The sequence below is a fragment of the Heteronotia binoei genome, chromosome 9 (genome assembly GCF_032191835.1).
Source record: "Heteronotia binoei isolate CCM8104 ecotype False Entrance Well chromosome 9, APGP_CSIRO_Hbin_v1, whole genome shotgun sequence".
Classification (NCBI taxonomy): domain Eukaryota; kingdom Metazoa; phylum Chordata; class Lepidosauria; order Squamata; family Gekkonidae; genus Heteronotia; species Heteronotia binoei.
In genome coordinates, this window is record NC_083231.1 from 65,009,161 (window position 1) to 65,035,425 (window position 26,265).

General features: G+C 40.9%; 1 protein-coding gene across 1 annotated transcript in view; it reads right to left on the minus strand.

Annotated features, from left to right (window-relative positions):
- The window catches only part of LOC132577186 (N-alpha-acetyltransferase 15, NatA auxiliary subunit), a 53,336-nt gene that overhangs the window by 6,363 nt on the left and 20,708 nt on the right, over positions 1–26,265 (minus strand). The window contains exons 5-16 of the mRNA XM_060246759.1: positions 25,074–25,208; positions 24,475–24,628; positions 18,277–18,396; positions 17,004–17,099; positions 15,625–15,731; positions 11,848–11,920; positions 10,904–11,073; positions 5,672–5,824; positions 5,004–5,132; positions 1,935–2,148; positions 1,177–1,370; positions 190–298 (exon numbers count right to left, since the gene is read on the minus strand). Of these exons, the coding sequence (XP_060102742.1) occupies positions 190–298; positions 1,177–1,370; positions 1,935–2,148; positions 5,004–5,132; positions 5,672–5,824; positions 10,904–11,073; positions 11,848–11,920; positions 15,625–15,731; positions 17,004–17,099; positions 18,277–18,396; positions 24,475–24,628; positions 25,074–25,208 (1,654 nt within the window). The remainder of the gene's footprint in view (positions 1–189; positions 299–1,176; positions 1,371–1,934; positions 2,149–5,003; positions 5,133–5,671; positions 5,825–10,903; positions 11,074–11,847; positions 11,921–15,624; positions 15,732–17,003; positions 17,100–18,276; positions 18,397–24,474; positions 24,629–25,073; positions 25,209–26,265) is intronic.

Consider the following 26,265-nt stretch of genomic DNA (forward strand, 5'->3'; position numbering starts at 1 on the left):
GTAAGACCACTTTTGATGGGTACTATTATGACATAGCAAGAATTCCTCATTGTCATACATGAGGAAGGTATATGTGAGCACTGAGTTTCCCCGACCACTCAGAGCATACAAAAAAAGCTTGCAACTTACATTTCGTATACATTTTCTAGACAACTGATGCTGTTCCACTTCGTGGCTTCTTCCACCTACCTTTCCTGAAGTAAATTTCAAAGGCAAAAAGATGAGTTTCTATCTTGTTCTTCACCAAATTCTTCAATGGAGTTAAAAACTTAATGGCTTCTTCTAAAGGTGCTTCAACCTGAAAATGCAAAAATATTTGCCAAAAGAGTGAGACAGAACTGTTGTTAGGGTTTGTAGAATCTTTCGGGCTCAAGTGCTGTGTTCTACTGGAGAAAGTTTTCCTTCCAGACGTCACGTTCTCAGCTGCGGAGAACATCCTCAGTGGCGTTGCAGCTGGAGCAGGCGCTCTGACCTTCTTGGCTGCTGTGCATTGAGCCCTGGCCCCACTCAATGCACAGCAGCCAAGAAGGTCAGAGCGCCTGCTCCAGCTGCAACGCCACTGAAGATGTTCTCCGCAGCTGAGAACGAAACGTCTGGAAGGAAAACTTTCTCCAGTAGAACACGGCACTTGAGCCTGAAAGATTCTACAAACCCTAATGATGTTACCAGCCGTGAAAACCTGAAATCTTTGAGAACTGTTGTGTTTAAGCTGACAAATATGTATAAAAAGAACCAGAACTCCTTATTTCTCCATGTCTGGGGTTCCCAAGGGAGGCAAACAGATTAATCCCTGACACCAACAGTATATCCAAGTGTGATATTTCAATTTTCTTTTCTTTGCATCAATGGCTACTATCCCTTCCTCTGGGAAATAGTAAAAGGCTGTCTTTGGAGATGGTGGTGACAAAGCCTACCCTTCATCCCTGCCAGGTAACAGCCAGGTATTCCAAGTTTCTTTATGCAAGAGTCTTTGCAGTAAACATGTACTCATTTCAGTCACTAGCAATTACTTTGTGAGCTAACATATGAGAAATGATGCAATAAGGACTGATGAGGATACCCGAAAGGATGGTCAAAATTTTACTCTATGAAGTGAAATTCTGTTCAATTAATTCTCTAGAATTGCATGTTCAAACTAATATTCTACAAAAACAAATTACAGTCCAGTTTGAATACCTTTGCTAGTTTCTCAGGAATAAGCTCTTCCTTCGGTCCTCCAATTTCTTCATCATCATCGTCTTTTTTCTTTTTCTGGTTTCTTTGCTGCTTTTCTTTTTCTGCATTCTTTTTTTCTTCCTCTAGCTGAGCTTTTTTCTGCGCTCTCCGTTGCTTATTGCGTAGCTTTTTTAGTTCTTTATCAGACATATTTGCTTCACAGAAACCACATTTGAAAAAGATTATGCAGAGAATATGCAGTTCTTATCAATATATAATATATAATCAATATATAATATATCAATATACTAAACCTAACTTTTGGCAGCTCAAGTTCTTTATTTCTGGTAATTCTATTATCAGGCTCTGAATTATGATCCAAAGCTGGAATGCTAGAAAAGTAACAGAAAGCCACTCAAGTTTCCCTCAACGACACATTCTCCTACATTCATAAAGATCAAAGGAACCTACATGTTTACACCAACTTGTATGACAACAGATCCCTGTTAATTTTTGTCTTGAATATTTTAAAGGAAATGCAGAATGGTGAGTGTATTTTACTGTAACGGTAGTGTCTTAGCTGAATATTAAGTTCCACAATTTTCTTTTAAGAAAAACATACAATGCACTTTTAATTGAAATACAATACTACCAATTTTGCATTTCATAACAGCCATGCCTAATTTTAAAATGACATAGTAAAGACATTCTTACCCAGCATAAACACAAAGCTAAACCCAACTATACTGTATACAGCAAGTAGTAGAAGCATCTTATACCTGTATCAGCCTCATGCTCTTTATTCTCATCTGTCAGGGGATTATCATGAAGTTTCAAATATATTTCTATGGCAATTCTTGCTGCCTTGAAATAAAATGGATGCTGCCGAAGTACATCTTCTAATTTCAACAAGTCCACGTAAGATCGAAGTGTGATTTTCCTCATGCAGTATGTATGGAAGTCAAATTGATCATCTGTGATTTCTACAAAATGCTAACACAACACCAAGCTGTTTAGCAAATCTCAGCAATCACAAAGATCTTAAATATGATTACAGAAGTTATAAAGCTAAAGGGTTCTGTAGTATGAAGTTAAAGGCTGGTTACAGTCAATATACATCAATAAGCAGTAAACTTTAGCACTGAAGGGGGTCCATAGTTAGGTGGCACAGTAAATGCTATGTGGATAGAACATAGCATTTTAATTCTCAGTTCTCAGGTGGCAGAGCTCAGAAAGATTTCTGCCCAAAATCCTAAATAACCACTTCCAAATCTGGATAAGCAGTACAGAGGAACAAGATTCCATCGGGCAGATTATTATGCTTAACAATCACATTAAAACAGTTCATTAAGACAAGAATAAGCTATCAAAAGTAACTTGGATATTTCATGAGTACTTTCTGGGTACAGGGAATGACTAGCAATGGAGTGTGCATTTTTTACTGTGGGGGTTTTTTTTGGCAGGAGGTTGTGTCTATTGGACCAAAAAAAAAATTATGATTCTACTCCCCAAAATCAGGTTCAAATACCCAGTACGGTATTTGAATCTGAGATTTTTTTGAAATCTCAAAATGTTGCGGGTCCAACAGAACAGGACCAAAAAATGCTGGTAAAAGAATGCCAGCTCAATCATGGGGCTGGCTTGACTTCTCCAGCATTCCAGTTTAAACTGAGCTGCAGGAGAAGGCAGCACAGAGGTGTGTTTGCAGGGAGTGATTGGTTCCCCGTGGGTACAGCCAATCCCAGTAGGACTGCCCTCCTTACACCTGCCCAGTTTAAAGCATGTGGCAGGAGAAGGCAATACAGAACTGCACCAGCAGGGAGCTCTCAACTCCTAACCAACCCAGCAATCTTGGGCTGGCTTCTCTTGCAGCCTTGTTTAAACCAGGCTGCAAGAAAAAACAACCACTCCAGCTGATCCTCAGGCTGACTTTAAATTGCATAAGCCTGCCCAACAAATAGCTAAAAGGTGGGAGCAGACTGCTGTTTTCTCCACTGTTTTGAGATCTACACCAAATATATCCAGGATTTTCTTGAAATTTTCCTCCCCTTTCCTGAGAAAACTCAAATACGTTTGGGAAGCCAAAATACAACCAAAAAACAATGTGATATTTTCTGGGTATACTTTTGGCTCAGGTAGATCCCAATGCACACCGCTAACTAGCAAGCCAGCATAACTCAGTAATTTAATTCCGGAAGGGTAATAAAGAGGTCCATCACACTTAAAAAAAACTTATACTGGCAAATATTTTCATGGATCTCTTTTTCAAGGCAAGAAGCTTTAAGCATATTCTCTGTGATAAAGTTTAAAGACGTGTATCATGCCAAAAGTCTGGCTTTTTAAAACATTTGGTGTTCCTCAGCCATACAAGTTCTCTGGAGGTAGCTTATGTAAAACTGCATGCTACTAAAAAAAAGTTATAAGAAACAGAAGTTTCAGACTTCATTTGTGCGGGTGGCACACAGCATCAAAAATACAAGCTCAATCTTTAATGCATGTTCAATACAGTATTCAGAATGTGTTGTAAAATATAGTTTTTAAGTAGAAGAATGCTGCATACTGTGGATACAACAGCCTTACACAGGAATCTGTTCATAAATGGTTTAATCTAGACATAATGTTAAGTCATAGCTTTGAAATGATGAACTGTACATGTGTTTCCTCTTCCTCTTTCCAGCTTTTATTAGCCACTATTCCCCTTGACATTGAAATATCAAATTATAGTTAGTATGGTTACTAAACTCCTATGAATACTTAAATAAAATCACCATTCAAAACTAGTTTCAGGTGATCTTACAAACTGTGCAAGGTGCTAACTATAGTTTGACAGTTCAGATGTCAACAAGATAGAACTATAAACCAATGTCAAAACCTGCAATTCTTAGGCCGGTATTCTTGAAGGATTTGATTTGTCTAGGCTATATGATATTGTGCTGTCTATCCAGTCATGTGAATAGCCTGACAACTGGTTCAGGACACAACCTTGCTTTTTGAGAGGTAGCTTGGTATTGGCACCAGGAGTACTTCCTTCCAACTACATCTCATCTGAAAAGCTCTCTGCCCTTCCTGACCAAGTCACACTGATCCGTGCTTCTGTAACCTGCAAAATACTGCAATGAGCTCTACTGAGGACAGCCACTGAAGGAAAGTGAAAACATTCAGCAGGTAAAAGATGCAGCAGCTCACTTCTTAGGGTGCTTTGTGCACATAATACCTATTTTAGAACAGCTGCAATGGCTTTGTTTCTTTCTGGCACAAAACAAGGCGCTGACTTCAAGCTCACTATGACCAACTTTTTTCTGAAGGACTGCCTCTCTCCCAATTCATGCTTACTTGCCAGGTGAGGTTGGTTCAGCAACTTTTGTTAGCAGTCCCTTCCTAGCAAGAGACTTATCTGATCATTGTCAGTTACAACTTTCTATAGGAGCTCTTGTTCTTTGGAACAGTCTATCAGAAGAGGTGGACAGGATGCCTTCTCTGGCAAGATTTAGGAAGCAACACACTGATTGCTCTACAGCTGGGGCAGCTGGTTTCTAAAGTCTCTCTGTGGGAGCAAGATTGGGCCTATGAGTGTGATTACCAGACTGATTCAGAGGTGAATTTGACTATACTGTTTGGAAGTGGTTTTTCAGGTTGCTATTTTATTGTGATGTAAAATGATTATACTGAATAGTCATGAGGTTATTATTTGGAAAACTGCAATGTACTTTGAAAAAGAGGATGTAAAAAACATAAAAGGAGTGCATACAAACTTTCAAAGATTCAAATCAGAAAACCTAGATTTGTGAAACTCTAATCTGAAAATGGGAAATCAGGAAATATTACATTTAAATTCATTAGGTACATACTCTCTCAATTTCGTGGCATTTTTTAAGTGCTTCACCAAATTTATTCATTGTTTTATAAGCTTGGGCACATTCTGTCTGGAACCACATACACTGCATTTCATTCAAGTTTTCTACTGCTGATGTTCCTTCCTGAAAAGCAAATTTTAGAAATGTTTCAAAGCAAAGTCATCACATAAGTTCAGTTTATTTTAAAAAACAATTCTAGATAAATGATATTTTGGGTCTGAAATGTTCTAGAAAACATTTTCCACTGAAATGTTCTAGAAAACATTCTCCACTGAAAAAAATGTGGAGAATACAAAGTCAGCTGAGGGCACTTGTCAGAAAAGCAGGCTTCAACCATAGACATAAAAAATGGAATCTGAATGCTACACATTAAAAAGTTTAAACTTAGAGATGCTCTAGGTGTGCATTAATTCTGTAACAGTGGCATATGTGTGTGTAACACATACAAAAAATTTTACTGAAACATTTATGGTCACAGTAGGACAGACATCAGCAGCACATATCAGAAAGTCCTAGGGCTTATTTTTGCTAACACTTGACAGGCAAGTAAAGCCGCATAAATTGAATTAAATAGAGCAGCATAAACTGTATTTCTTTACAAAACAATAGCTAACATTCTGATTACATTTTTAAACTAAAACACCAAAGTAAGCAGTACAAACCCTTGTAAACTTTGAACACATCTCTTCTGCCTCTTTTATCAAATTGGCTTTCAACATGTATTTTGCACATTTTGAATTGATAAATCTGTCTGCTGTGTCCAGCGCTTGAGCCTCATCCATCCATCTTGCTGCTTCTTTTATGTTTCCAGCATGCTTAAAAAGAAAACAAAAACAAACTAGATCAGGGTGTCCAAACTGAGGCTTAGAAGCCACATGTGGCTCTTTCACACATATTATGTGTCTCTGGAAGCCCCCACTGCCCCATTGGCTAGCTTGAAAAAGGCATCTGTCTCTTTAAATCAATTTTCCAAGCCAAGCTGGCCAGCGGTTTGAAGAATGCATTTAATGTTAAAGTTGCTTTCTTTCTACCTCTTCATCCTCCTCTCCCATGCGTTGCAGCTCTCAAACATCGGACGATCCTGTCTTGCAACTCTCAAACATCTGACGTTTATTATATGTGGCTCTTACATTAAGTAAGTTTTGCCACCCCTGAACTAGATAAATTCAACAATTGACCTGTGTCATATATATTCTGGAAATTATAATCAGTGTTTACAAAGGGTCAAATCAGCGTGTTCAGTAGTGATCCCCAAACTAAACTACTAGGCCAACAAACTCCAATCATGCAAGTTGTATTTTCTTATTAGTTATTGTTTAGTAATTTTATCCAAATCCCCATCAACAGATTTCTCAGGAAATGGATACAGAACAAGGAGATTAGGAATAGTTGCCAGAAGAACAGAGAAGCCAGGCAGCAATGTACAAGCAGTGAAGTCCCACTCTGATCACCCTGTAATCACATATCTTTGCATCTGCCATGCACTGCTGACATTTCCGACAATAAAACCATTTCCAATACCAGTGGTATCCATACTAGTGTAGGGATAGAGACTGGAAGTTAAGTTTGTTTGCCTGTTTAAAAAATAACGACCCAGGTATCTTGATGGTGCAACAGACTTGTAAGTTGATGCAACATGCATCCAGAGCCCTGATTGTTAGCCAAAGAATCTGCTAATTCTTCCAAGACAAGAAAAAGAGGTGTTGTGTGGTACATACAAGTCAGTTGCAATAAGAATTGCTGGGGAGCATTAACTGAAGTTGCTGTGTGAAAGAACAGTGTGTGAGGGGGAGTGAGTGCCTGAAGCCTGCTGGAGAGAGGTTTCTGATTGCTTCTGTGTGTTTTTTGTCTTGATTGTAGCTGAAAGAGGACAGCCTACTTCCCTGGTGTTGGTTGCTGGCCCAGACCTCTGCTGCTGCTCCGGCTGCTGAGAGGTGGGGGATGTAAGCCTTTGAATTGCAAGTCTCCTCACCAGAGGCTCAAGCCAAAGGGCAAGAGCTAAAGGGCTCTTGCACTGGAGATCCCATAAGTAGTTAAGAAAACAGGATTCTTAGACGAGAATGTTTGGAGCCTGGAGTAAAGAACTACTACTCTCCATGAAATCAAGAAAGGGAAGGAGTTCATAAACAGAAACGTTAATGTCCTGCATAGGGAAGGAGAGACCAGTCAAATGGACAACAGTGTGGTTGACTGCCTTAAAGAGACTCCTCAAAGCACTATAGCCCGGCCCCAAAGGCATTAAGCGAGACAGCACTCAGTACCATTAGAATTAAGGAATGGATTCCAGGCTGTTGGGGTAGAAGCAGAGATGGAAACACTATCAAGTGCAAGTATCACAAACACAAGGAAAACAGAGGGAGGTGGACAAGGAGATATGAAGAAATGGCACAGGAAGGAAAAGGGAAGTGTTGGTCATAGATGACTCCTTGCTGAGGGATATGAAATATCATGTGCCCAGGCTTGACCCCCTGACCCAAGAGATGTGTTGTTTGCCTGGGATGAAAATTAAAGATAATATAGACACCAAAATTCACCAAACTTTCAGTTAGCCATTTGTGATGGTCCATGTGGGAACTAATGACACAGCCATGAACATCATACAAAGCACTGAGGTCGACTATGACGCTCTTGGGAGAAAGCTGTAGGGAATGGGGATGCAAAGTCATAGAAAGGGGAATTCAACAGGAGCAGACAATAATGAAGGTGAACCATTGGCTGCATAGGTGGTGCTGGCAAAAGCAATTTGGATTCTTGGACCATGAGGTAGGTTTTCATGACAACAGCCTACTAGCATGTGATGGACTTCACCTGGCAAGGTCAGGAAAGAATGTGTTTGGCAGAAACCTGGGGAAAATCATCAGGAAGGCTTTAAACAGATACCATAAAGCAGGGTGGCCAACAGTAGCTCTCCAGATGTTTTCTGCCTACAACGCCCATCAGCCCCAGCCAGCATGGCCAATGGCTGGGGCTGATGGGAGTTGTAAGCAAAAAACATCTGGAGAGCTACCGTTGGCCACCTCTGCCATAAAGAGAAGGTGGTGACCAACACAGGGATTTAAATGAAGGAGAGCAAACAACAGAAGCCCACCTGGGAGGGCTGGGTCTGATGGAGCCAAACATGTGAGGCTTCTGGTGTCTATGTGCCAATGCCCAAAGATTGAGCAATAAGAAGAAAGAGCTATAGCTTCTAATGCAGACAGATGGGTATGATTTAGTAGGCATTACACAGACTTGGTGGGATGATTTCCATGACTGGAATGTAGTAGTGGATGGATATGAGTTGTTCATAAAAAAATGAAAGGGTCAAAGAGAAGGCAGAGTGGTGCCTTATGTAAAGAGAGGGTTTTGTTTGTCATGAAATGCCAGAGGAGGAGGGCTATAGCCCAGTGGAAAGTAACTGGGTAAGGATAAGGGAAGGAAGGACCAACAGTATTGTGGTTGGAGTCCTCTATAGACCTCCTGACTAGGATGAGGTGGGTGCTGTCCTCCTTGAACAGCTTGACAGGTATCCAAACGACATGACATTGTAGTTATGTGTGACTTTAACTTCCCTAATGCATGCTGGGAGACAAACCCTGCAAAGTGTCCACAGTCATACACATTCCTGACCTGTCTGGTCAACAGCTTCCTTCAATAAAAGGTAGGGGAAGCTACGAGGGGCTCAGCCAACTCAACTTAATATTGACCAACAGGCAAGAGATGGTAGATGGGGTAAAGGTGGTGGGGACTTTTTGGGGAACTGACCATGTCCTGCTAGAATTCCTTTTGCTGTGCGGTGTGAGGAAAGTTAGTAGCCAAGTGTGTATGTTAGATTTTAATAAACTCAGAGCCATGATGAGAATCATTCCATAGGCAAGACTGCTGGAAGGGAAAGGAGCAAGTGGGCTCTCCTAAAACAAGAGCTCTTGCAAGCTCAAGCCATCACTATTCCAACAAGAAGGAAACATAGTAGGAAATCCAAGAAGCCACCGTGGATGAACAGAAAACTTTGTGATGTGCTAATGGAGAAAAAAGAAATGTTCAAGAAATGGAGGCGAGGACATACCTCTAAAGAAGAGTATCTGTGAGGTGCTAGGCACTGTAGGTCAGCCATGAGAGAGGCCAAAGATCAACAACAAGAAAATCTTCTTTAGATATGTAAGGCGCAAACATAAAATAAAAGAGGTGTTGAACCCATTGTTGGGTGAAAATGGAGAAACTCTGACAGAGGACAGAGAGAAAGCAGAAAATACTACGTATTTACCTCAGTTTTTCCCCTGAATAAGAGAACAGGCTCATCTAGAGATGTCAGTAGGCAAGGCATGGTATCTGGGCTGCTGGTTGTCATAGACAGAGAGGTAGTTGAGAAGCACCTGGCTGCAATGAATGAATACAAATCCCCCAGACCAGATGGTGCTCAAAGAACTTTCTACAGAGCTTGCAGAGCCTTTGTACATCATCTTCCAGGCCACAGGACTGGAGGAGGGCAGATGTTATCCCAATTTTCAAAAAAAGGGAGGAGGGATAACTCAGGAAACTACAGGTCAGTCAGACCGACCGCTGTCTCAAGGAAGATACTGGAGCAGATTTTAAAGGGAACAATCTGCAAGTATCTAAACAACTTGGTGATCCAGGGAAGTCAGCATGGATTTGTCTCCAACAGGTCCTGCTAGACCAACCTCATTTCCTTCTTTGATCTAGTGACAAGCTTACTGGATTGAGGGAATGCTGTTGATGTTATTTACTTGGATTTCAGTAATGCTTTTGACAGGGTTCCCCATGTGAGAACCACACTCAAAGAGTAGTTGTCAATGGCATTTCATCTGAATGGACTATCCAATGTCCAGTAAAAGGGTTCTCCATGATATTCTGATGGGTAAACTAGAGGACTGTGGGGTGGACAAATTAGGCCTAGCTAAGTGGACAGGGAACTTGTTAGAAAACCACACTAAAGTTGTCAATGGCATTTCATCTGGGGTGTCCAGTTGGGTGCCACAGGGCTTGGTTTTGGGCCCAGTACTTTTCAATATTCCTATAAATGATCTGGATGAGGGTGTAAAGGGGTAACTCATTAAATTTGCAGATGACACCAAATTGGGAGGAGCAGCGAACACACCAGAAGATAAAGATGGAATTCAATGATATCTGAACATGCTGGAAAAGTGGATGGGTGTGAACAAGATGCAATTTAAAAAAGTGTGTGTGAACAAGATCTTGGGGTATGGGTGGGCTGTAAGTAGAGTTGGAAACAACTGCTGCTTGCACAGGGACTACCTTTACCTTTTTAGTGTGATGCAGCAACAAAACGGCTAATGATCTTGGCATGTATCAACAGAGGCATAACATCCAAATCACAAGATGTCACAGTCCTGCTATACACTGCATTGGTCAGGCTGCACCTGGAGCATACAGTTCTGGAGGCCTCACTTTAAAAGGATGTGGACAGAATGGAGCAGGTCCAGTGGAGAGCAACAAGTATGATTACGGGTCTGGAGACCAAGCCCAATGAGGAAAGGCTGAGGGACTTGGGAATGTTCAATGTGAAGAAGAGGAGGTTGAAGGGAGATATGATTGCTCTCCTTAAGTATTTGAAGGGCTGTCACTTAAAAGGAGGGCAGGGAGCTGTTCTTGTTGCAGCAGAGGAGAGGACATGCAATAATGGGTTTAAATTAGGGCAGGAAGATATTAGCTGAAGAACAGGCAAAACCTTTTTACAGTAAGAGATGTTCAATAGTGAAATCAGCTACCTAGGAAGGTGGTGAGCTCCCTCTCAACTGGCAGTCTTTAAGCAGTGGTTGGACAAACACTTGTTTAGGGATGCTTTAGGCTGATCCTGCATTGAGCAGGGGATTGGACTAGATGGCCCGTAGGCCCCTTTCCAACTCTGTGATTGTATGATTCTAGAAATAAATTACCTTGTAGATTTTAGCCTTCACAAGGAACAGTTCTATCAAGGTTGGTGTGCTTTCTATTGCAGCATTAATGTATTCCAGAGCTATAGATGGTTGGCCTATTTTGTCATAGTGTTGTGCCAAGTAGTACTGGACCCAGAGCAATGTAGTTGGAGGTTCTTCTTTACCATCATCTAGTTGAAAGAAAATACCATTTTAAGTTAGATAACAAGAAGAAAAACCAAGGAAAAGAAAATATTTGCTACTTCTCACCAACTAGCTATATCTGAATCTCTCTAAAAGGCAGGCAAGTTTTAAGTCTCAGGAGTCATCACAGTAGCATATTTCTTTTTTGGGGGGGGGGGAGAAGGGGGAAGAAGAGAGAAAAGGCTGGCTGACAAAGATAGATACAGGAGGTTCAGAGCTGATGGTTCAGCTTATTTGTTTCATGAATATGCTCTCATTCCTTTAAAGACTTAAAGACATTCAAGATATATGAATTACAATAGTACAGAACACTTCAACCTTTGAAGCACATCTTAAGGTTAGTATTTGGTGAGCCTACTCCAGACCACAATTACTACTGCAAGATTCAGGAACTAGGGATAGGTCCATGTTCCCATCAACATTCAGTTGCATTACAGTAGCAAGCTGGGCCCAGCCCAGGGGAGTGCTATACACATGATGTGCACAAATAATGCAACCCAGGGCAAGCTAAATTTGGGTCCCCAGATTCAGCTTTTGAATTGCACTGCAGTGTGTGAAGACTGGTGTTGACCAGCCTGTCAGCACTAAGAGTGGTGTTCACAAACTGAAAATGTCTTCAAAAAGCAGAGAGAGAGTAAGTACAGGTTGTGCCAGAACTGCATGCCAAGGGGATTACTGGCACTATCCAGAAATGGGTAAGGATTCAGGAGACAAGATGTAAGAGGGAAGCCAGACAGTATGTTCTACAGCATTATACTTACCATTTGGATTAAATAATCTGCAGCTTTTAAGGGAAGTTTCATAACTTACTACCAGTTCTTCTATGATCGACACCTATATTTGCAAGACATGTTTATGACAAATATTTTAGTTTAACATGGACAACATAATCTCTACAAAATTCCAAATCATTAACACACATGCATACACACACACACAGCAATAATAGAAACCAGAGCTGATATGACTGTAAACTTGTCTGCACACATCTCTACACTATCCTTTACTCTCCTGGTAATAGTTTAATTTACAGGAGGCCATTTTATTTCATCCTCATAAAGTGATGGGCCAGGCTGCACCCAAGCCTCACAGGCCATATAGTCACCAGTCCCTCCACATGTTCATCTTGCTTTTGGATTGGGGGGGAGGAGTGGCATTATTTGCACGGGAGGCTTACTCCTTCAGGGCGCTCCCGGCCCCAAAGATTGAGGGCATTGAATGTGCCGGTCTGGCGTGGGGGGATGAAGAGGGGTTGGCGATTTGGCTGGTGTACCGTACGCCTAACGCACCGGCCAACGCCTTACCGTCCCTGCTCGAGGCGGCGACAGGCTGGGCGCTGGAGCACCCAAGGCTGATAATCCTGGGTGACTTCAACGTCCATGCTGATGACCCGTCCTCTAGTCAGGCGACGGACCTAGTGTCTTCCATGGCGACACTGGGACTCTCTCAATTTGTTGTAACCCCCACCCACCAGGCTGGACACATGTTAGACCTGATCTTCGCGGCCGGGATTGTCGTGAGCGATATAACCGCGGAGGTAGTGCCATGGTCGGATCACTTCGCCCTCAAGGCCCGTGTAAATATGCCCCCCCAAGCCTGTTTAGGCGAGGAGCCGATTATGGCTCGCCCGCGGAGCCAAATGGACCCGGAACGGTTCCAGATGGCTCTGCGGGAACCCTGGCCCTCTGGCGACTCCCTCGATGGCCTGATTGAGACCTGGAATAGCCGGCTCTCTAGGGCCATCGAGGAGATCGCACCTCGGCGCCCTCTGCGACCTCGGACTAAGCTGGCTCCGTGGTATACCCCGGAATTACGCCAGCTGAAACAGGGCCTTAGACGGCTAGAGAGGCAATGGCGACGTACTCGTGACGAGGCGATTAGAACATCTTACAGGAAGTTTATGCAGTCCTATGAGATGGCAATCAAGGCCGCAAAGAAAACATACTTTGCGGCCAGGATTGCATCTGCAAATTCGCGCCCAGCCCAATTATTTAGAATAATTCGGAATGTGACTACATTGCCTCAAGGCAATTCAAAAGCTAAGGAATTGGAAATTGGCTGTGAGGCTTTTGCGAATTTTTTTGCGGACAAGGTCCAATCGCTCCGCCAGGACTGCCCCGCCAATTTGGAGGCAGTAAGTGGACTCGAAGCCCAATGCGTGTCTTCTGATTTAACTCTGGATTGCTTCGACCCGCTCAGCTTGGAGGAAGTCGACAGAATTCTTGGCACTGCACGTTCCACGACTTGTGACCTGGACCCATGCCCCTCCTGGCTAATTAAGGCCTGCCAGGAGGAATTAAGATATCCTATACGGGATATTATAAATCGATCCCTTTCAGAAGGTGTTTTTCCAACACCCCTGAAAGAGGCATTGGTCCGCCCTCTCTTGAAAAAACCGTCATCAGATCCGGCTGAATTGGCACATTACCGGCCGGTCTCAAATTTGCCCTTTTTAGGCAAAATTATCGAGAGGGCCGTAGCGGTGCAGTTACAGGAATTTCTGGAGGACGCTTCCGTCCTAGACCCATGCCAGTCCGGCTTCCGCCCGGGCCATGGGACAGAAACAGTCCTGGTCGCCCTCATGGATGACCTCCGACGACAACTGGATCGAGGCGGCTCGGCGGTATTGCTGTTGCTAGACCTATCGGCTGCGTTCGATATGGTCGACCACCGGCTGCTGACCCGCCGCCTCGCCGACGCAGGAATTCGGGGGCTAGCCTTACAGTGGCTCTCCTCCTTTCTTGAGGGTCGGGGACAAAGGGCGGCAATTGGGGGAGAACTGTCTCAGAGGTACCCACTTCATTGTGGAGTGCCTCAGGGAGCAGTTCTCTCCCCGATGCTGTTTAACATCTTTATGCGCCCCCTTGCCCAGATTGCACGGAGGTATGGGCTGGGTTGCCATCAATATGCAGATGACACCCAGCTCTATCTACTGATGGGCGACCGGGCTGGTGATGTCCCTACAAATTTGGACCGGGCACTACAAGCCGTGGCTGACTGGCTCAGGCTGAGCGGGCTGAAGTTGAATCCGGCGAAGACTGAGGTCCTTTGCGTGGGCCGTGGCGGACCAGGAGGGGAGATTACTTTACCGGCCTTTGACGGTGCGCCACTGGTACCGGTGCGCAAAGTCAAGAGCCTGGGAGTGCTACTGGAGTCCTCCTTATCAATGGAGGCCCAGGTAGCTGCCACTGCTAGATCCGCCTTCTTCCATCTCAAGAGGGCGAGGCAGTTGGCTCCCTTCTTGGAGCGCACCGACCTAGCAACTGTGATCCACGCAACAGTCACTTCGAGGTTAGACTACTGCAATGCCCTCTACATGGGGCTGCCCTTGTACCGAACACGGAGACTCCAGGTAGTCCAGAACGCGGTGGCCAGGCTGCTGGAGGGACTACCACGGTGGGAGCCTGCGCGGCCTGGGCTGCGGAATCTGCATTGGCTGCCGGTTGTGTACCGTGTTCGCTATAAGGTGCTGGTTATCACCTTTAAAGCCCTATATGGCCGAGGACCTGCCTACCTAAAGGACCGCCTCTCCCCATATGTGCCCCAGAGAGCACTGAGGTCTAGTTCTCAGAACTTACTAACAATCCCTGGGCCAAGAGAAGTTAGGTTGAAGGCTACTAGGGAGCAGGCCTTCTCGGTGATAGCCCCTCGTTGGTGGAACGACCTTCCAGAAATGGTGCGAGCCCTGCGGGACCTGAACCAATTCCGCAGGGCTTGCAAAACATTTCTTTTTCAGTTGGCTTTCGCGATAGAACCTGATTAACGAACGAGCAGATACCCAGCCATCTTGTGTACATCATGTTTACAGCACTTTAGCACCTATTTTATATGTTTTATCTATTTTAAATAACTTATTTGTAATTGATCTAAATTGTTATGTTGTTTTATGCGAATCATGGGACTCCCATGTCTGTTATGTTGTTTTATGTGAATCATGGGACTCCCATGTCTGTTAGCCGCCCTGAGCCCGCCTGGCGGGGAGGGCGGGATATAAAAATAAAATATTATTATTATTATTGGATTGACAACTGGAGGATGAGCTTTGGATCTGCAGGAAGACATCATTAGTTTCCAGGAGCCAATTCCTTATTACACCTGCTATTTTGTGATTTTTGCTATCAGGATACAAGACTGTAAAGCAAATCAAGTAGATGGAAAGTCTGTGTCTGAGCACTAAAATGTCAGAACAGATGCCTTCTGTAATTCCAGAGGGAGTTTATTACAGTTCTTACAATCCAGATATGCAAATATTATTCCTTGAGTATAAGGAATAATGTTCATGGATCCAGAATCCTGTGAGAAAACTTTATGCTGGAAGCCCCAAAAGGTACTTCAGCCCAGAAAATGTGTTACAAAGATGCTTTGACTCTTCCCCATCCCTGATGTAAAGTCAGCATGAGCCCATGAAAATTAATGTTTACAAGGGGGATTAATGAGAATTTCTCTATGTCTATTACACCAGCTGGATTATGCATGCTAAATATGTGCTTGTGAGTGTGTGTCTAAGGAAAACATCACACAATGTATACTATGATTACCTTTTCTTTATCTTTGTATAATGATCTCAAAGTATTGAAGACAGGTGGACAGCCTTTGCTGAAATTCATCCTTAGAAATTTGTCCAAACATTCCTTAAATTTCTCACCTTGGGAAGAAAAATATCTGTTCATTCTCTTGCATTACTTCAGAATTTTGAGTTGGATCCTGAGGGAGATGGAGTGGATTTTCCCCAGTTTTCCCTTTTTCAAGCAGCCTGCTGTTTGTCCCAAAATTCTCTGAAGTTCAGAAGAGCACTGCTAGCAAGATCAGCCACAGGAAATAATCTCTTTCTCCTTCCTGCCACCCTCAACTTGCATCACAGGAAGGAGAATGAGATGATTACTCAATTCTCCCTTGATGCTGCAGGATCCTGTCCTCTCCTGCATTTTCACTGAGACTCTCCTAAACTTCAAAGAGGTGTTTCAGGGCATATGGCAGATTGCTTGACAAAGATAGAGAGGCACATTCCATTAACTCCTTCTGTGAATTCTTCCACTTGATCAAACTTAAATTTAAAAGAAGCAGCTACAGTAATCACTGCCTGTTGATTACCTCTCACTTTATGACACTGGCAGATGCACACCCCACAGACCGTTCTAAAAACAGAACCTGGGAAAATCTGTTTGCATTTCTAACTGAAATATGTGAAGCAGGTAACAGGCAGAACATTCACACAGCAGGTCTACCTGAAATGCTGGGAAAAGAATGCATTCCTCCCCACCCTGCAACCCCCTTTTTGGAACATTCATCAGCAGATTTTTCATCAAACTTCAAAATGGGAGATAAGTCTACTTTAAATCTTTGATTTCTCTGCCCTCCAAACCAGGAATGCTTCCCTCATCAGCAATCTTTTTCAACAAAAACAGCTTTCCAGCAAAATTGCTTGTGTGTATATGGAGAAACTCACTATTGCTTAATTGCAATACAGGATGGATATTATTGGACACAGTGTTTTTCTATCCTAGAACAGAAAATATTTGTAGAACTTAAAAACGAATTCAGTCCCTTGCCCCCAGTACAAGATGGTTCAACTTGGAAACAGCACACATTTCACTTTTTTGAAGGGGTGGGTGTGCAGGACAACAGTGATGCTAACTCTCTGTAACACTAATGCTCTGGATTTCCACACGGACTTCTCTGAAGAGCTGCCACTTTAACCACTCTAACAAAAGGTAGCCAGAGCATCAGAAGCAATCAGCAATGCCAGTCTGTATATAAAGAACAGTTAATTTAGTATTCTCTTATGTCTACAGCAGATGCCCAGAAAGAAAAATTCTGATGTCACTTCCAAGTTATTGATGAAGGGATGATAAAACAGGAAATGTGATATTCTCTAAGGTTAAAACTATTCTATTAAGTTACCAAAAATATATCTTACCAGATAAGAAGTTTAATGGCAACCTTCTCGGAACCAATCCTCTTGGGTACTTAGTCCAGGCTTCTTCATAAATTTTGAATCGCTCTAACATGTTACCTTATAAAAAAACAAACAAAAGAATGCTTGCAAACACTTGTGAAATGATTTCTTCTTCTATGTAAATAAGTTTTTTAAATGAAAGAAGAAACAATGTGTAAAGAGCCATATGAGAGTCAGGAAGACAACAAAATTTACAATCTTAAACCTTTTTAACTCCTCAGCCTTCTCTCTTTCTTTCTTTGCTCCTTCTCTTTAATGGCATGCTGTTCATCACAATGTTGCTTGTTATGAACATGAGCTGCTCTTGCCATCTGTAAAAGCTTCGGTGTGATATTAACATGGTATACCTTGTTTTCATACATATGATATAAAGTTTCTTTGACTATCAGGTGGGCATTCAAAATTCTCTGACATGCTGGCCCTTTCATCAGTTAAAATGTGTTCCTGAGTTGAGCTGAAAAAAATCTGTCTTCTCACTGGGAAGTCATATTTCCCCCAAAATGCAGTAACAAAAACAAAAAAAGCACAAATTGCATTCATGAAAACAAATAATTACTGACTTTACTGACCATTTTTTAAAAACCTTGACAAGTTAATGACCAAGATGGAAAAACTGACTTTTACTAATTTTACTGACCATTTTTCCACCCCTGCTTCTGTTATCAATACTGAATTGTACGTTACAGTTTCCCAAGAGGTCCATAAAAAAGAATTTTCATTAAGTTACTTTATTGAACATTATAATATACTGAAATTCTTGAATAGACAACAGAAAACAAATTCAGTTTCCATCATTAGGATAACGTGGACACATACACATACAAAATGTATTTATCTACCATATTTCATTTTCCTGCAAAAAAGCAAAAGTAAACTACTGCAATTCCATATGCAATAAAACTAACCCAAGATAATTAATGAATGCACTCATTCTACATAAATGTTAATAAACACCAATGAATCACATGAAGCTCATACTGAATCAGATGCCTTGGTCCAACAAGGTCAGTATTGTCTGTTCAGACTAACAGACTAATAGCAACTGCCCAGCATCTCAGGCAGAGGACTTTCACATCACCTACCATCTGATTCTTTTTAGTTGAAAATTCTGGGGAGACTAAACCACCTGGAACCTTCTGCCTGCCAAGCAGATGTTCTACCACTCAGCTCCAAACCCTCCCCGAAAATTTTAACTATTTCATATGTTCACATGTATCTTTGCTAAGCTTGTTACCTGGTTTAAGTGCCTTTTCTAAGCCTTTGTAATAAGCCCAGTTTTCAGGATTTCTTTCTTGCAATCCTCTATAAATCTCAGTTGCTTCTTCCAGCCTGCAGAGTTGTAATAGAAGTTCTCCTGTTAAAAATGCAGAATTATAAATCCATTGTGAGAAGAGGCGTAATATCTATTGCATGAAACTGTTTTAGACAAAATGCTCTTTTGTTTGTAATTCCCCCAAGCCACCTAATCATTTTGCCTGATTTAAAGGAATTACTTATCTCAAACTGTACAAGGAAACCAAATAAAAAGTTTTACCACAGCCAAAATCTAGAGATACCAAAGTCATCTATTAAAAAAGGGAACGGGGGTACAGTCTTTTTGGCCCTCCAAAGGAACTGGTTGTCCGCTGTGTGAGACAGGATGCTGGACTAGATGGATCACTGGTCTGATCCATCAGGGCTCTTCTTATGTTCTTATTAAACTGTGTCTATAGTAACTAAAAATGTCTGATGTGCAGTACAGAGCACAACTGATACAAATCAACATACTCTTTCATATATACCTTACAGTTTACCATTGTATATCACCTCATGTACTTGGTTCAGAAAAATGTTCTTTGAGATTGAATACAGTGACTTGTCCTATTTACTCCTATATGCTTTCTGGAAGTCTGCTATGAACACATCTCATATTGGTTGCTAAGAGGCATACTGCTCTTTCATAATAATATTGTGTATTAAAGAAGACTACAACTTTCAGGCTCTATAAGATACAAATACTTGACCTAACTTAACAAGAAAGAAATCTAAATAGGACCCAAGTTTTGGACAATAGGCATGCCTAATACATTGGTAACCTTAATGACTGGCTATTAACTTATTAAAACCTTGATGCTACCAAGACCATAGCTGTTAATAATTTAAAATTACAGTATCTTGCAACATAGCAATTAAATGTTATATCTGGATCAACTGAATTAGCATCCACTAACACAGTTGAATAGAGACAGCTGTAGTCATCTAATAATTTCTAGATTAATGCAGATTATCTAATGTACTGAGTTTTTTAAAAAACAAAAAATCACACCATATTTTACATGAATATAACCTAATCTACTTTTTAGAAAGGAAACATTGAGATTCCTTAAGTTTCTAAATCCAAACTTTCTTCCATAAACATGACTTGAAATATTTTTTAAAATAACTGTACTTATCCCCCTCAACTTATTTATGGAGGGTTCAAAAGACACTAATACTTTTAAAACTATTCATCTAAAAACTAGAATTCTGTAATTATGTCCATCCAGCCGTTATCTTTATTAGCTTTTGATCTACTCCTTTCATGTCTAGGTCTCAGCGCTATTACATCTCTTTAAACAGACTTGAAAATTAAATACAAACTACATATTTAGCTTTATTTGGTCATCAGTTAAGCATTTATCTTGCAAAATACTAAGTACAACAAATATAATACTAAAGTACTAGACAGAAATATGTCTTATCATTTATGCTACACTTCAGGCATGTTCGCTATTGAAGATTCTACAGAGTTATCAACTGATATGTAGTAGATGTCATTCAGTTGCACTGCATTGTCAATGAAGATGCTGTTAATTACAGTTTTTTTTATACAGGATAATAAAGTATCAGCTATTCTGGATGGCATACTGTTCCCTCTAAGGAAACAAGTTCAAAGGTTGGGGATGCTTTTAGACAAGGCTTTCCCCTTTGGATGTAGAAGTGCTATCTATTTCTTGAGGCACCTTCACAAATTATGGTTGGTATTGCTAGCTGGCTGGGTTTTTTGTTTTGTTTTTATAGGAACCAGCTACAATTCTCCATGCTCTCTATGAGTTGTTTTTAACCAGTTTTTCCACTGGTGAAAAAGCATGGAATGGACACTTTTTATCATTAGAGGCTATGCTAGGGATCAGTGGACCTGCATAAATAGAAGTAATGTGGGATGGGGAAGCAGGTAAGGGAACTGAGTGAAAAGCTGTCTGGAACCAACCCTCAGTGGGGCTTCCTTAGAAGACCTGACAAGAACTTCAGCTGGGACAAGATGATGCAACAAGGTGTTAGAAAGAAACACACTGGAGCATTCCACATGTTAAAATGTTACACCAGTTACCAATTTTGTTTCTAGATACAATTCAAAGTGCTGTTTTTGACCTTTAAAACTCTCTGTAAGCTGAGAATGTGAAATACCACCCTCTCCTATATGCATGTCTGTCCATTAACATCTTCCTGAGAGGAAGATCTAGAAATTTAGATTTAGATAGAAATACATCTAGAAATTTTGAAGCCACAGAAAGTTATTTTCCCCAGGAGATTTTTTTTTTTGGGGGGGGGGGGGATAGAAATTTCATGAAATATTGAAATGTGTTACCAAACATATTTTACTGATTTAACCACTTAAAATGCATAATTTATAACTTAGAATATACAATTGGAATATCTGTATATTTATGGCGTTCAGATGCATCAATTTCTTAGTTTTCTACAAGAAAAATTGCAAATATACCCAATATTTGAGAGCTTCAAACTTCTGAACTCCTTGCTACCTTACTTAGCACATGCCACCTGGTAGTAGTAAAAAAGTTGAAGATAGAAAACAAATTTTATAGTAAACAAATAAAATGTATTATTTGGGCAGAAACAGTCATACAGTAATAAGCAGGACTACCAGAATATCTAGATGTCAAGTTTTATAACACTGAAACCACTCATTTACCTAAAGACAGCCTATGTCCAGACAACTGCATACCTGATTTTTCTGAGGAAATGTTCTATTAAGAACTGGTGGTATGCCTATTTCCATATAATTACAGTAGTATTTCCACAGCTATGACACCCCAATCTCACCTTCCTCATCAAGCCATGTCTTGGTAAAATGGGCCAAGATAGCCCCATTAATCTAGGATCCTATCCTGGTTCAGAGTTTCTATTTATATACAGGACTTTAAGACTCAGTGATTCACTCATATGATATCCAGAGCTCCTTTGAATGGGAAAATGATCAGAATGGAGACACACACAAAAGTATCTAGACTCCCCTCCTGTAACCTAACTATCTGGTTCACATTACCAGTTAAATGCCAAGAAAAGCAGAGAATAAACATTGTAAACAAGCAAACATATACAAATTTAAGACTCTGGATTGTCAAATGTAATGCATGGGCACTATCACAGACTATTAAGAACATACCACAAGAAATCAGGGCTTCTATTCAACTAAATTTTGTATTTGTAATGCATTAATGTATGCATTCATTTTTGTTTGTGTGTTATCTTCTGCTTCCCGATTCCATTTTCCATGAACAGAAACAAAGTGGGCCACTGAAGGAATGGCCTGCTTGGGTGCTAACAGAGGAATTCTTACTTCTCTCAAAATGTGCCAATAAAGAACAAATATTAGTGACAGGAGGACAGAAGAGTAAATACAAACTCAAACTGGAGGACGAGTAAGCATCCCACTTTTCAGTTTTCCAGTTATGTGCAACAAGAAGTAAAGCCTCTCAAAATTATTCAGCTAGAATTCTTCAAGTTTAGTGCACACTAAATGAAATTTGGGAGGAAGACAATGGGCCTCTAAACAGTTAGTGTTTTATGATTGCAATGGAGGGGTGTGCAAAGTTTGTTTGCAAAAATATTTGGAAGGCTACCAAAGTTGTTAATTTTATGTACTATGATTTTAATATTGTTTAACGGGTTTTATATTGATGTTGTTTTATGATACATTGTTGCACTTTTATGATGCCACCTTTGGCTTGTTAGTCGCCCTGAGCCCACTTGTGGGGAAGGCAGGATACATGATGCGAACTGAGTGACCTGTTGGCAGGTTTTCGAGTTTAGAGGCAATGGAGTTCCTGACCATGAAGCCAACGCCAGAAAGGCGGCTCTCAGCCTTTGACTTACCCGACCAGTAGAGGGTATAGCCAGCACCGTGTTCTTGAAGACTACCTTCCTCAGGGAAACGGACCTCACTAAGAGCTGCTATGTCGATATTCAACCTGAGAAGTTCGTGGGCAACTAGAGCAGAGCGTCGTTCAGGGCGACCACTGTCTACTGTGTCAAGCATGGTTCTAATGTTGTTAAATAAAAAACTTTTAGTGCTGGAAGGCCATGGAAAAAATTCGGCTGGCATGCATACTTGTATTACGGAAAAAAGAAGATGGATGGCCTTTTCTCTCACCATTATATAAGAAGTAATCTACTAAATGTATGGATAAAGTATAAGAAATATGGTGATGAGAGGAGACCTTTGTGGATAGTGCCAGCTGAAGTGATAAAGATAACGGCTAAAACAGCCAAAGAAAAACGGCTATCATACAATCAGCTACTAAAAATACAAAGTGGGAAAATAGAACTGAAAACTGCAGAAGAACTGAGTTACAAATATGATTGGTTTCAAATGCAACAAATAAAAAGTTTGGTGGAGAATGATATCAAAACTGAAGGAATAAGGAAGGAGCAAACAGAAATGGAAAGAGTTCTGCTTGGAGATAATGAGACATTAATTTCAAAAGTATACAAATTACTTTTACAATGGTCTACAGAAGATGAAGTAGTGAAATCTCAGATGATAAAATGGGCAATTAATGTAAATAAAGAAATAAAGATGGAATCTTGGGAATATTTGTGGAAAAATTCTATGAAACTTGCAACATGTCATAGTATTAAAGAAAACTGTTTTAAGATGATGTATAGATGGTATATGACTCCAAAAAAATTAGCAAAGATGAACAACAAGATGCCAGATAGGTGTTGGAAATGCAAAAAGCATGAAGGCTCTTTCTACTATATGTGGTGGACTTGCGAAAGGGCTAAAATGTTTTGGCAGATGATTCAGCAAGAGATTTCTAAGATTTTGGGATATGAATTCAACAAAGTGGCAAAGACTTTTCTGCTGGGATTACAAATGGAAAAATTTCCAAAAGAAGATAGAACTTTAATATGGTACTTGCTCTCAGCTGCTAGGACATTGTATGCGCAGCTGTGGAAGCAAGAAAAAATACCAGAGAAATGGGATTGGATTACAAAAGTTATGTCATGGAGTGAAATGGACAAATTAACAAGAAAACTAAGAGACTATGATTTGGAACTTTTTAAGTTGGAGTGGAAGAAATTCAGAAGATACGTAGAAAAAGAGTGGAAAATAAAAGGGCATTGGACAATCTTTGATGAGGATTAAGATTTTTAAAATAAGAATATAACTTTTGGGGGGGGGGTTGTTTTTTCTTAATAGTTAAGGGTACCTTTAATACTTGTTTTTTTAAAAGAAAATAACACTGGCGGGGGTCAAGTAACGGAGGGAGGGGTGGGGGGAAAGTAAGATATGGGGTAGAAAGATCTTTCTTTTATCTTAAGCTTTTTATAAGTTGTAGATATAGTTCTGCTACCATATGTTACTAATAAAATTGTTTATACAAAAAAAGCATGGTTCTAATGTTCCAACACGCAAGCTTTAGTCTTTGCACACTTTGTGAGGCAGGTGCATGCCTTTTCTTTGTTGTTATTTTTCGACCGCAAGTAAGGATGCCCGTTGACCGCGGCTAGCCAACTGAGGGGGGGAGGAGACGAGCTTTGTTTAGGCCACCTTTTCTAGGCCCCTCTCCATACGGAGCAAGCAGTGCTGTCCCTAAATAAGGCTGCTTGGTTGTTCAGGGTGCTGCCGAAAAATGCTTTCGTCTCCGGGTCAGCATCAGGCGACCAATACCCTGAACGGCCTACATGCAGGATCGGGACTGCGGCTTCCAGTGGCATCCTCCACCTGCCGTTTCGCCCCTTGCCCATCGCTGTAGGACTTGGTATGTTGTGGGTTGTGGATGTGGATACCAATCAGGCCTGCGCAGAGGAATTTTTAGGTGAAGCGCAGTGTGCGCAGTACTGGCTCCACCCTTTCACCATGGGGTCATCTGCCATGGCCCAGTAAGCCGGGACGCCGGCAGCGAGTCCTCCGGGTGGTAGATGTTACATTAACGAGCTCTGTCTGCCCGGGCTTGATGTTAGAAAAACAGAAATAAATAAATAAATACTTAAGTCAGAAGCCTCCTAAAAGAACCATCTCTATTATGAACAACACAATTGAACATATACCTACATAATGTTCATAGGTATGAATATATATGCATAAGGCATTTAAATCAGTACGATCCACACATCTTGGGACACAACCATTTGGACACAACAACTACCTGCAATAATATGTTACCTTTTGTTTCTTCAACAGCTAATTTGTCACAGATTTGCTTTTCATAGGTGCTAAGATGATCCAAAGCTTCTTTATAAAGTCCTGCTTCTCGGAGGACCTGATTCTGGTACAAGAGCAGCTCACTATATTCATAGTCTACTTTATCAGGAGATGTCTGCATACATAAGAAAACAGTGAAATAGTCATAATTTTAAGTTCAGCAATATTTTTAAAAAAAAGTTTCATCCCAATGGAGCAAAGGTTATCTGCACATTCGAAACAGGCATTAATACATTAATTTCCAGATGTGATCCAGTGTCTAAAAAGGTGTTAGTATGGAAAGACCACCTGTATCTAGTTCCTGGAATTAGACGTCTTGATTGTGCAATTAAGATGCATTTGCCAACAAAAAAACAGCAGCTACTGTTTCTTGTATGCGTTTGGAAAGGGGCAACTAATCCATGCACTACTCTGTCCTCCCCTAAACAGGAAACTGGCAGAATCAGAATAAACTACTGGTTCTTCAGGAAGGTTTTTATATGTAGCTGTATACATTTACTGTCTCTACATAAGGATATATTAATTCCCCATTTGCTGTTCTCACCAATGACGCATAATACCTGTTGAGTCTTCCTAAACTCTTCCAAAATCTTTGCTGCCATTTCATAATCTTCCAACAGATGATAAGCTATAGCATAGCCAATCCACGACGCCCGTTGTGCAGGTCGGAGTTGAAGCAACTGATACCTAGTTTCCTGCAGAGTAGTAATAAACCAGCAGTTTTTACAGTATTTGTTCATTACTGAAATTCTAAGTAATTAACTTTGAGATGTATTATGGAAGATGTTATTTTCAAAAAAGTTTCATTAAAACACGCAACTTATACAAAACTTTTTGTATAATACCTTGGTCAATCACACTGTCCTTTATAAAGATTATCTGTCTTTAAACAAAGCTGAATGCCTTACTAGAGCTAGCATGTTTCCAGAAGTAAATTCCATATATAATTAGTCATAAACTCAATCTAGCTAAGCCACATTGAAAACAATGGAATGTTATAAGTAATTTGCTCCACCTACAGGACTTGGTAACAACTCACTTGACCTGTATTAGGATGCAAGAGGCATAAGCAGAACTGAACTACTAGAGATATAAGCAGAATAAGACAATCAGAAGCAGAGATATAAGCAGAATCAGACAATGTAAATGGTCTCTATACTTCATATATACAGAACACAGTTGTCCCTGCAGGAGGTGGAACAACATAGAGATATTTGTTCAGATTCTGCCCGCATGACTACATTTGATACACAATGAGGGACATTTAGTATTTTTCTTAAAAACTGGGCCAGAGGTTGATCAATATTATCAGAGATGGCTTTGGTCCAGATAGCTGAGCCATAAAGAAAAAGGGGGACCACTTGCAAGTTGAAGGTTTGTGCAGCTCTGGAAATATACTCCCCCCCCCCCGGCTACTATAGAAAATCCTATTTATAGCATTTGCACATGGTTTTGTTTTGTTGGATATCCTAGGTTTCGGGGAGGGAGGTGTCCCAAGTTAAATCTGCTGAGAATAGAATTCCCAAATAGCAAAAGGTGTTAACTTGCTCAATATTGGACCCACTGATTGACCATTAAGAGAGTTCCGTTTCCTAGTTTTGGTAAAAACTTAAGATCTCATATTTCAGATCATTAATCACCAAGCTTTTTTGAGAACAGTAACTGGAGGAAGGCTGGAAGGCCTTTACATACCAGTCCTGGTTCGACACAGGACAGACACAACTCTCAGCCAATTTTGGTGAGTGCTAGCAG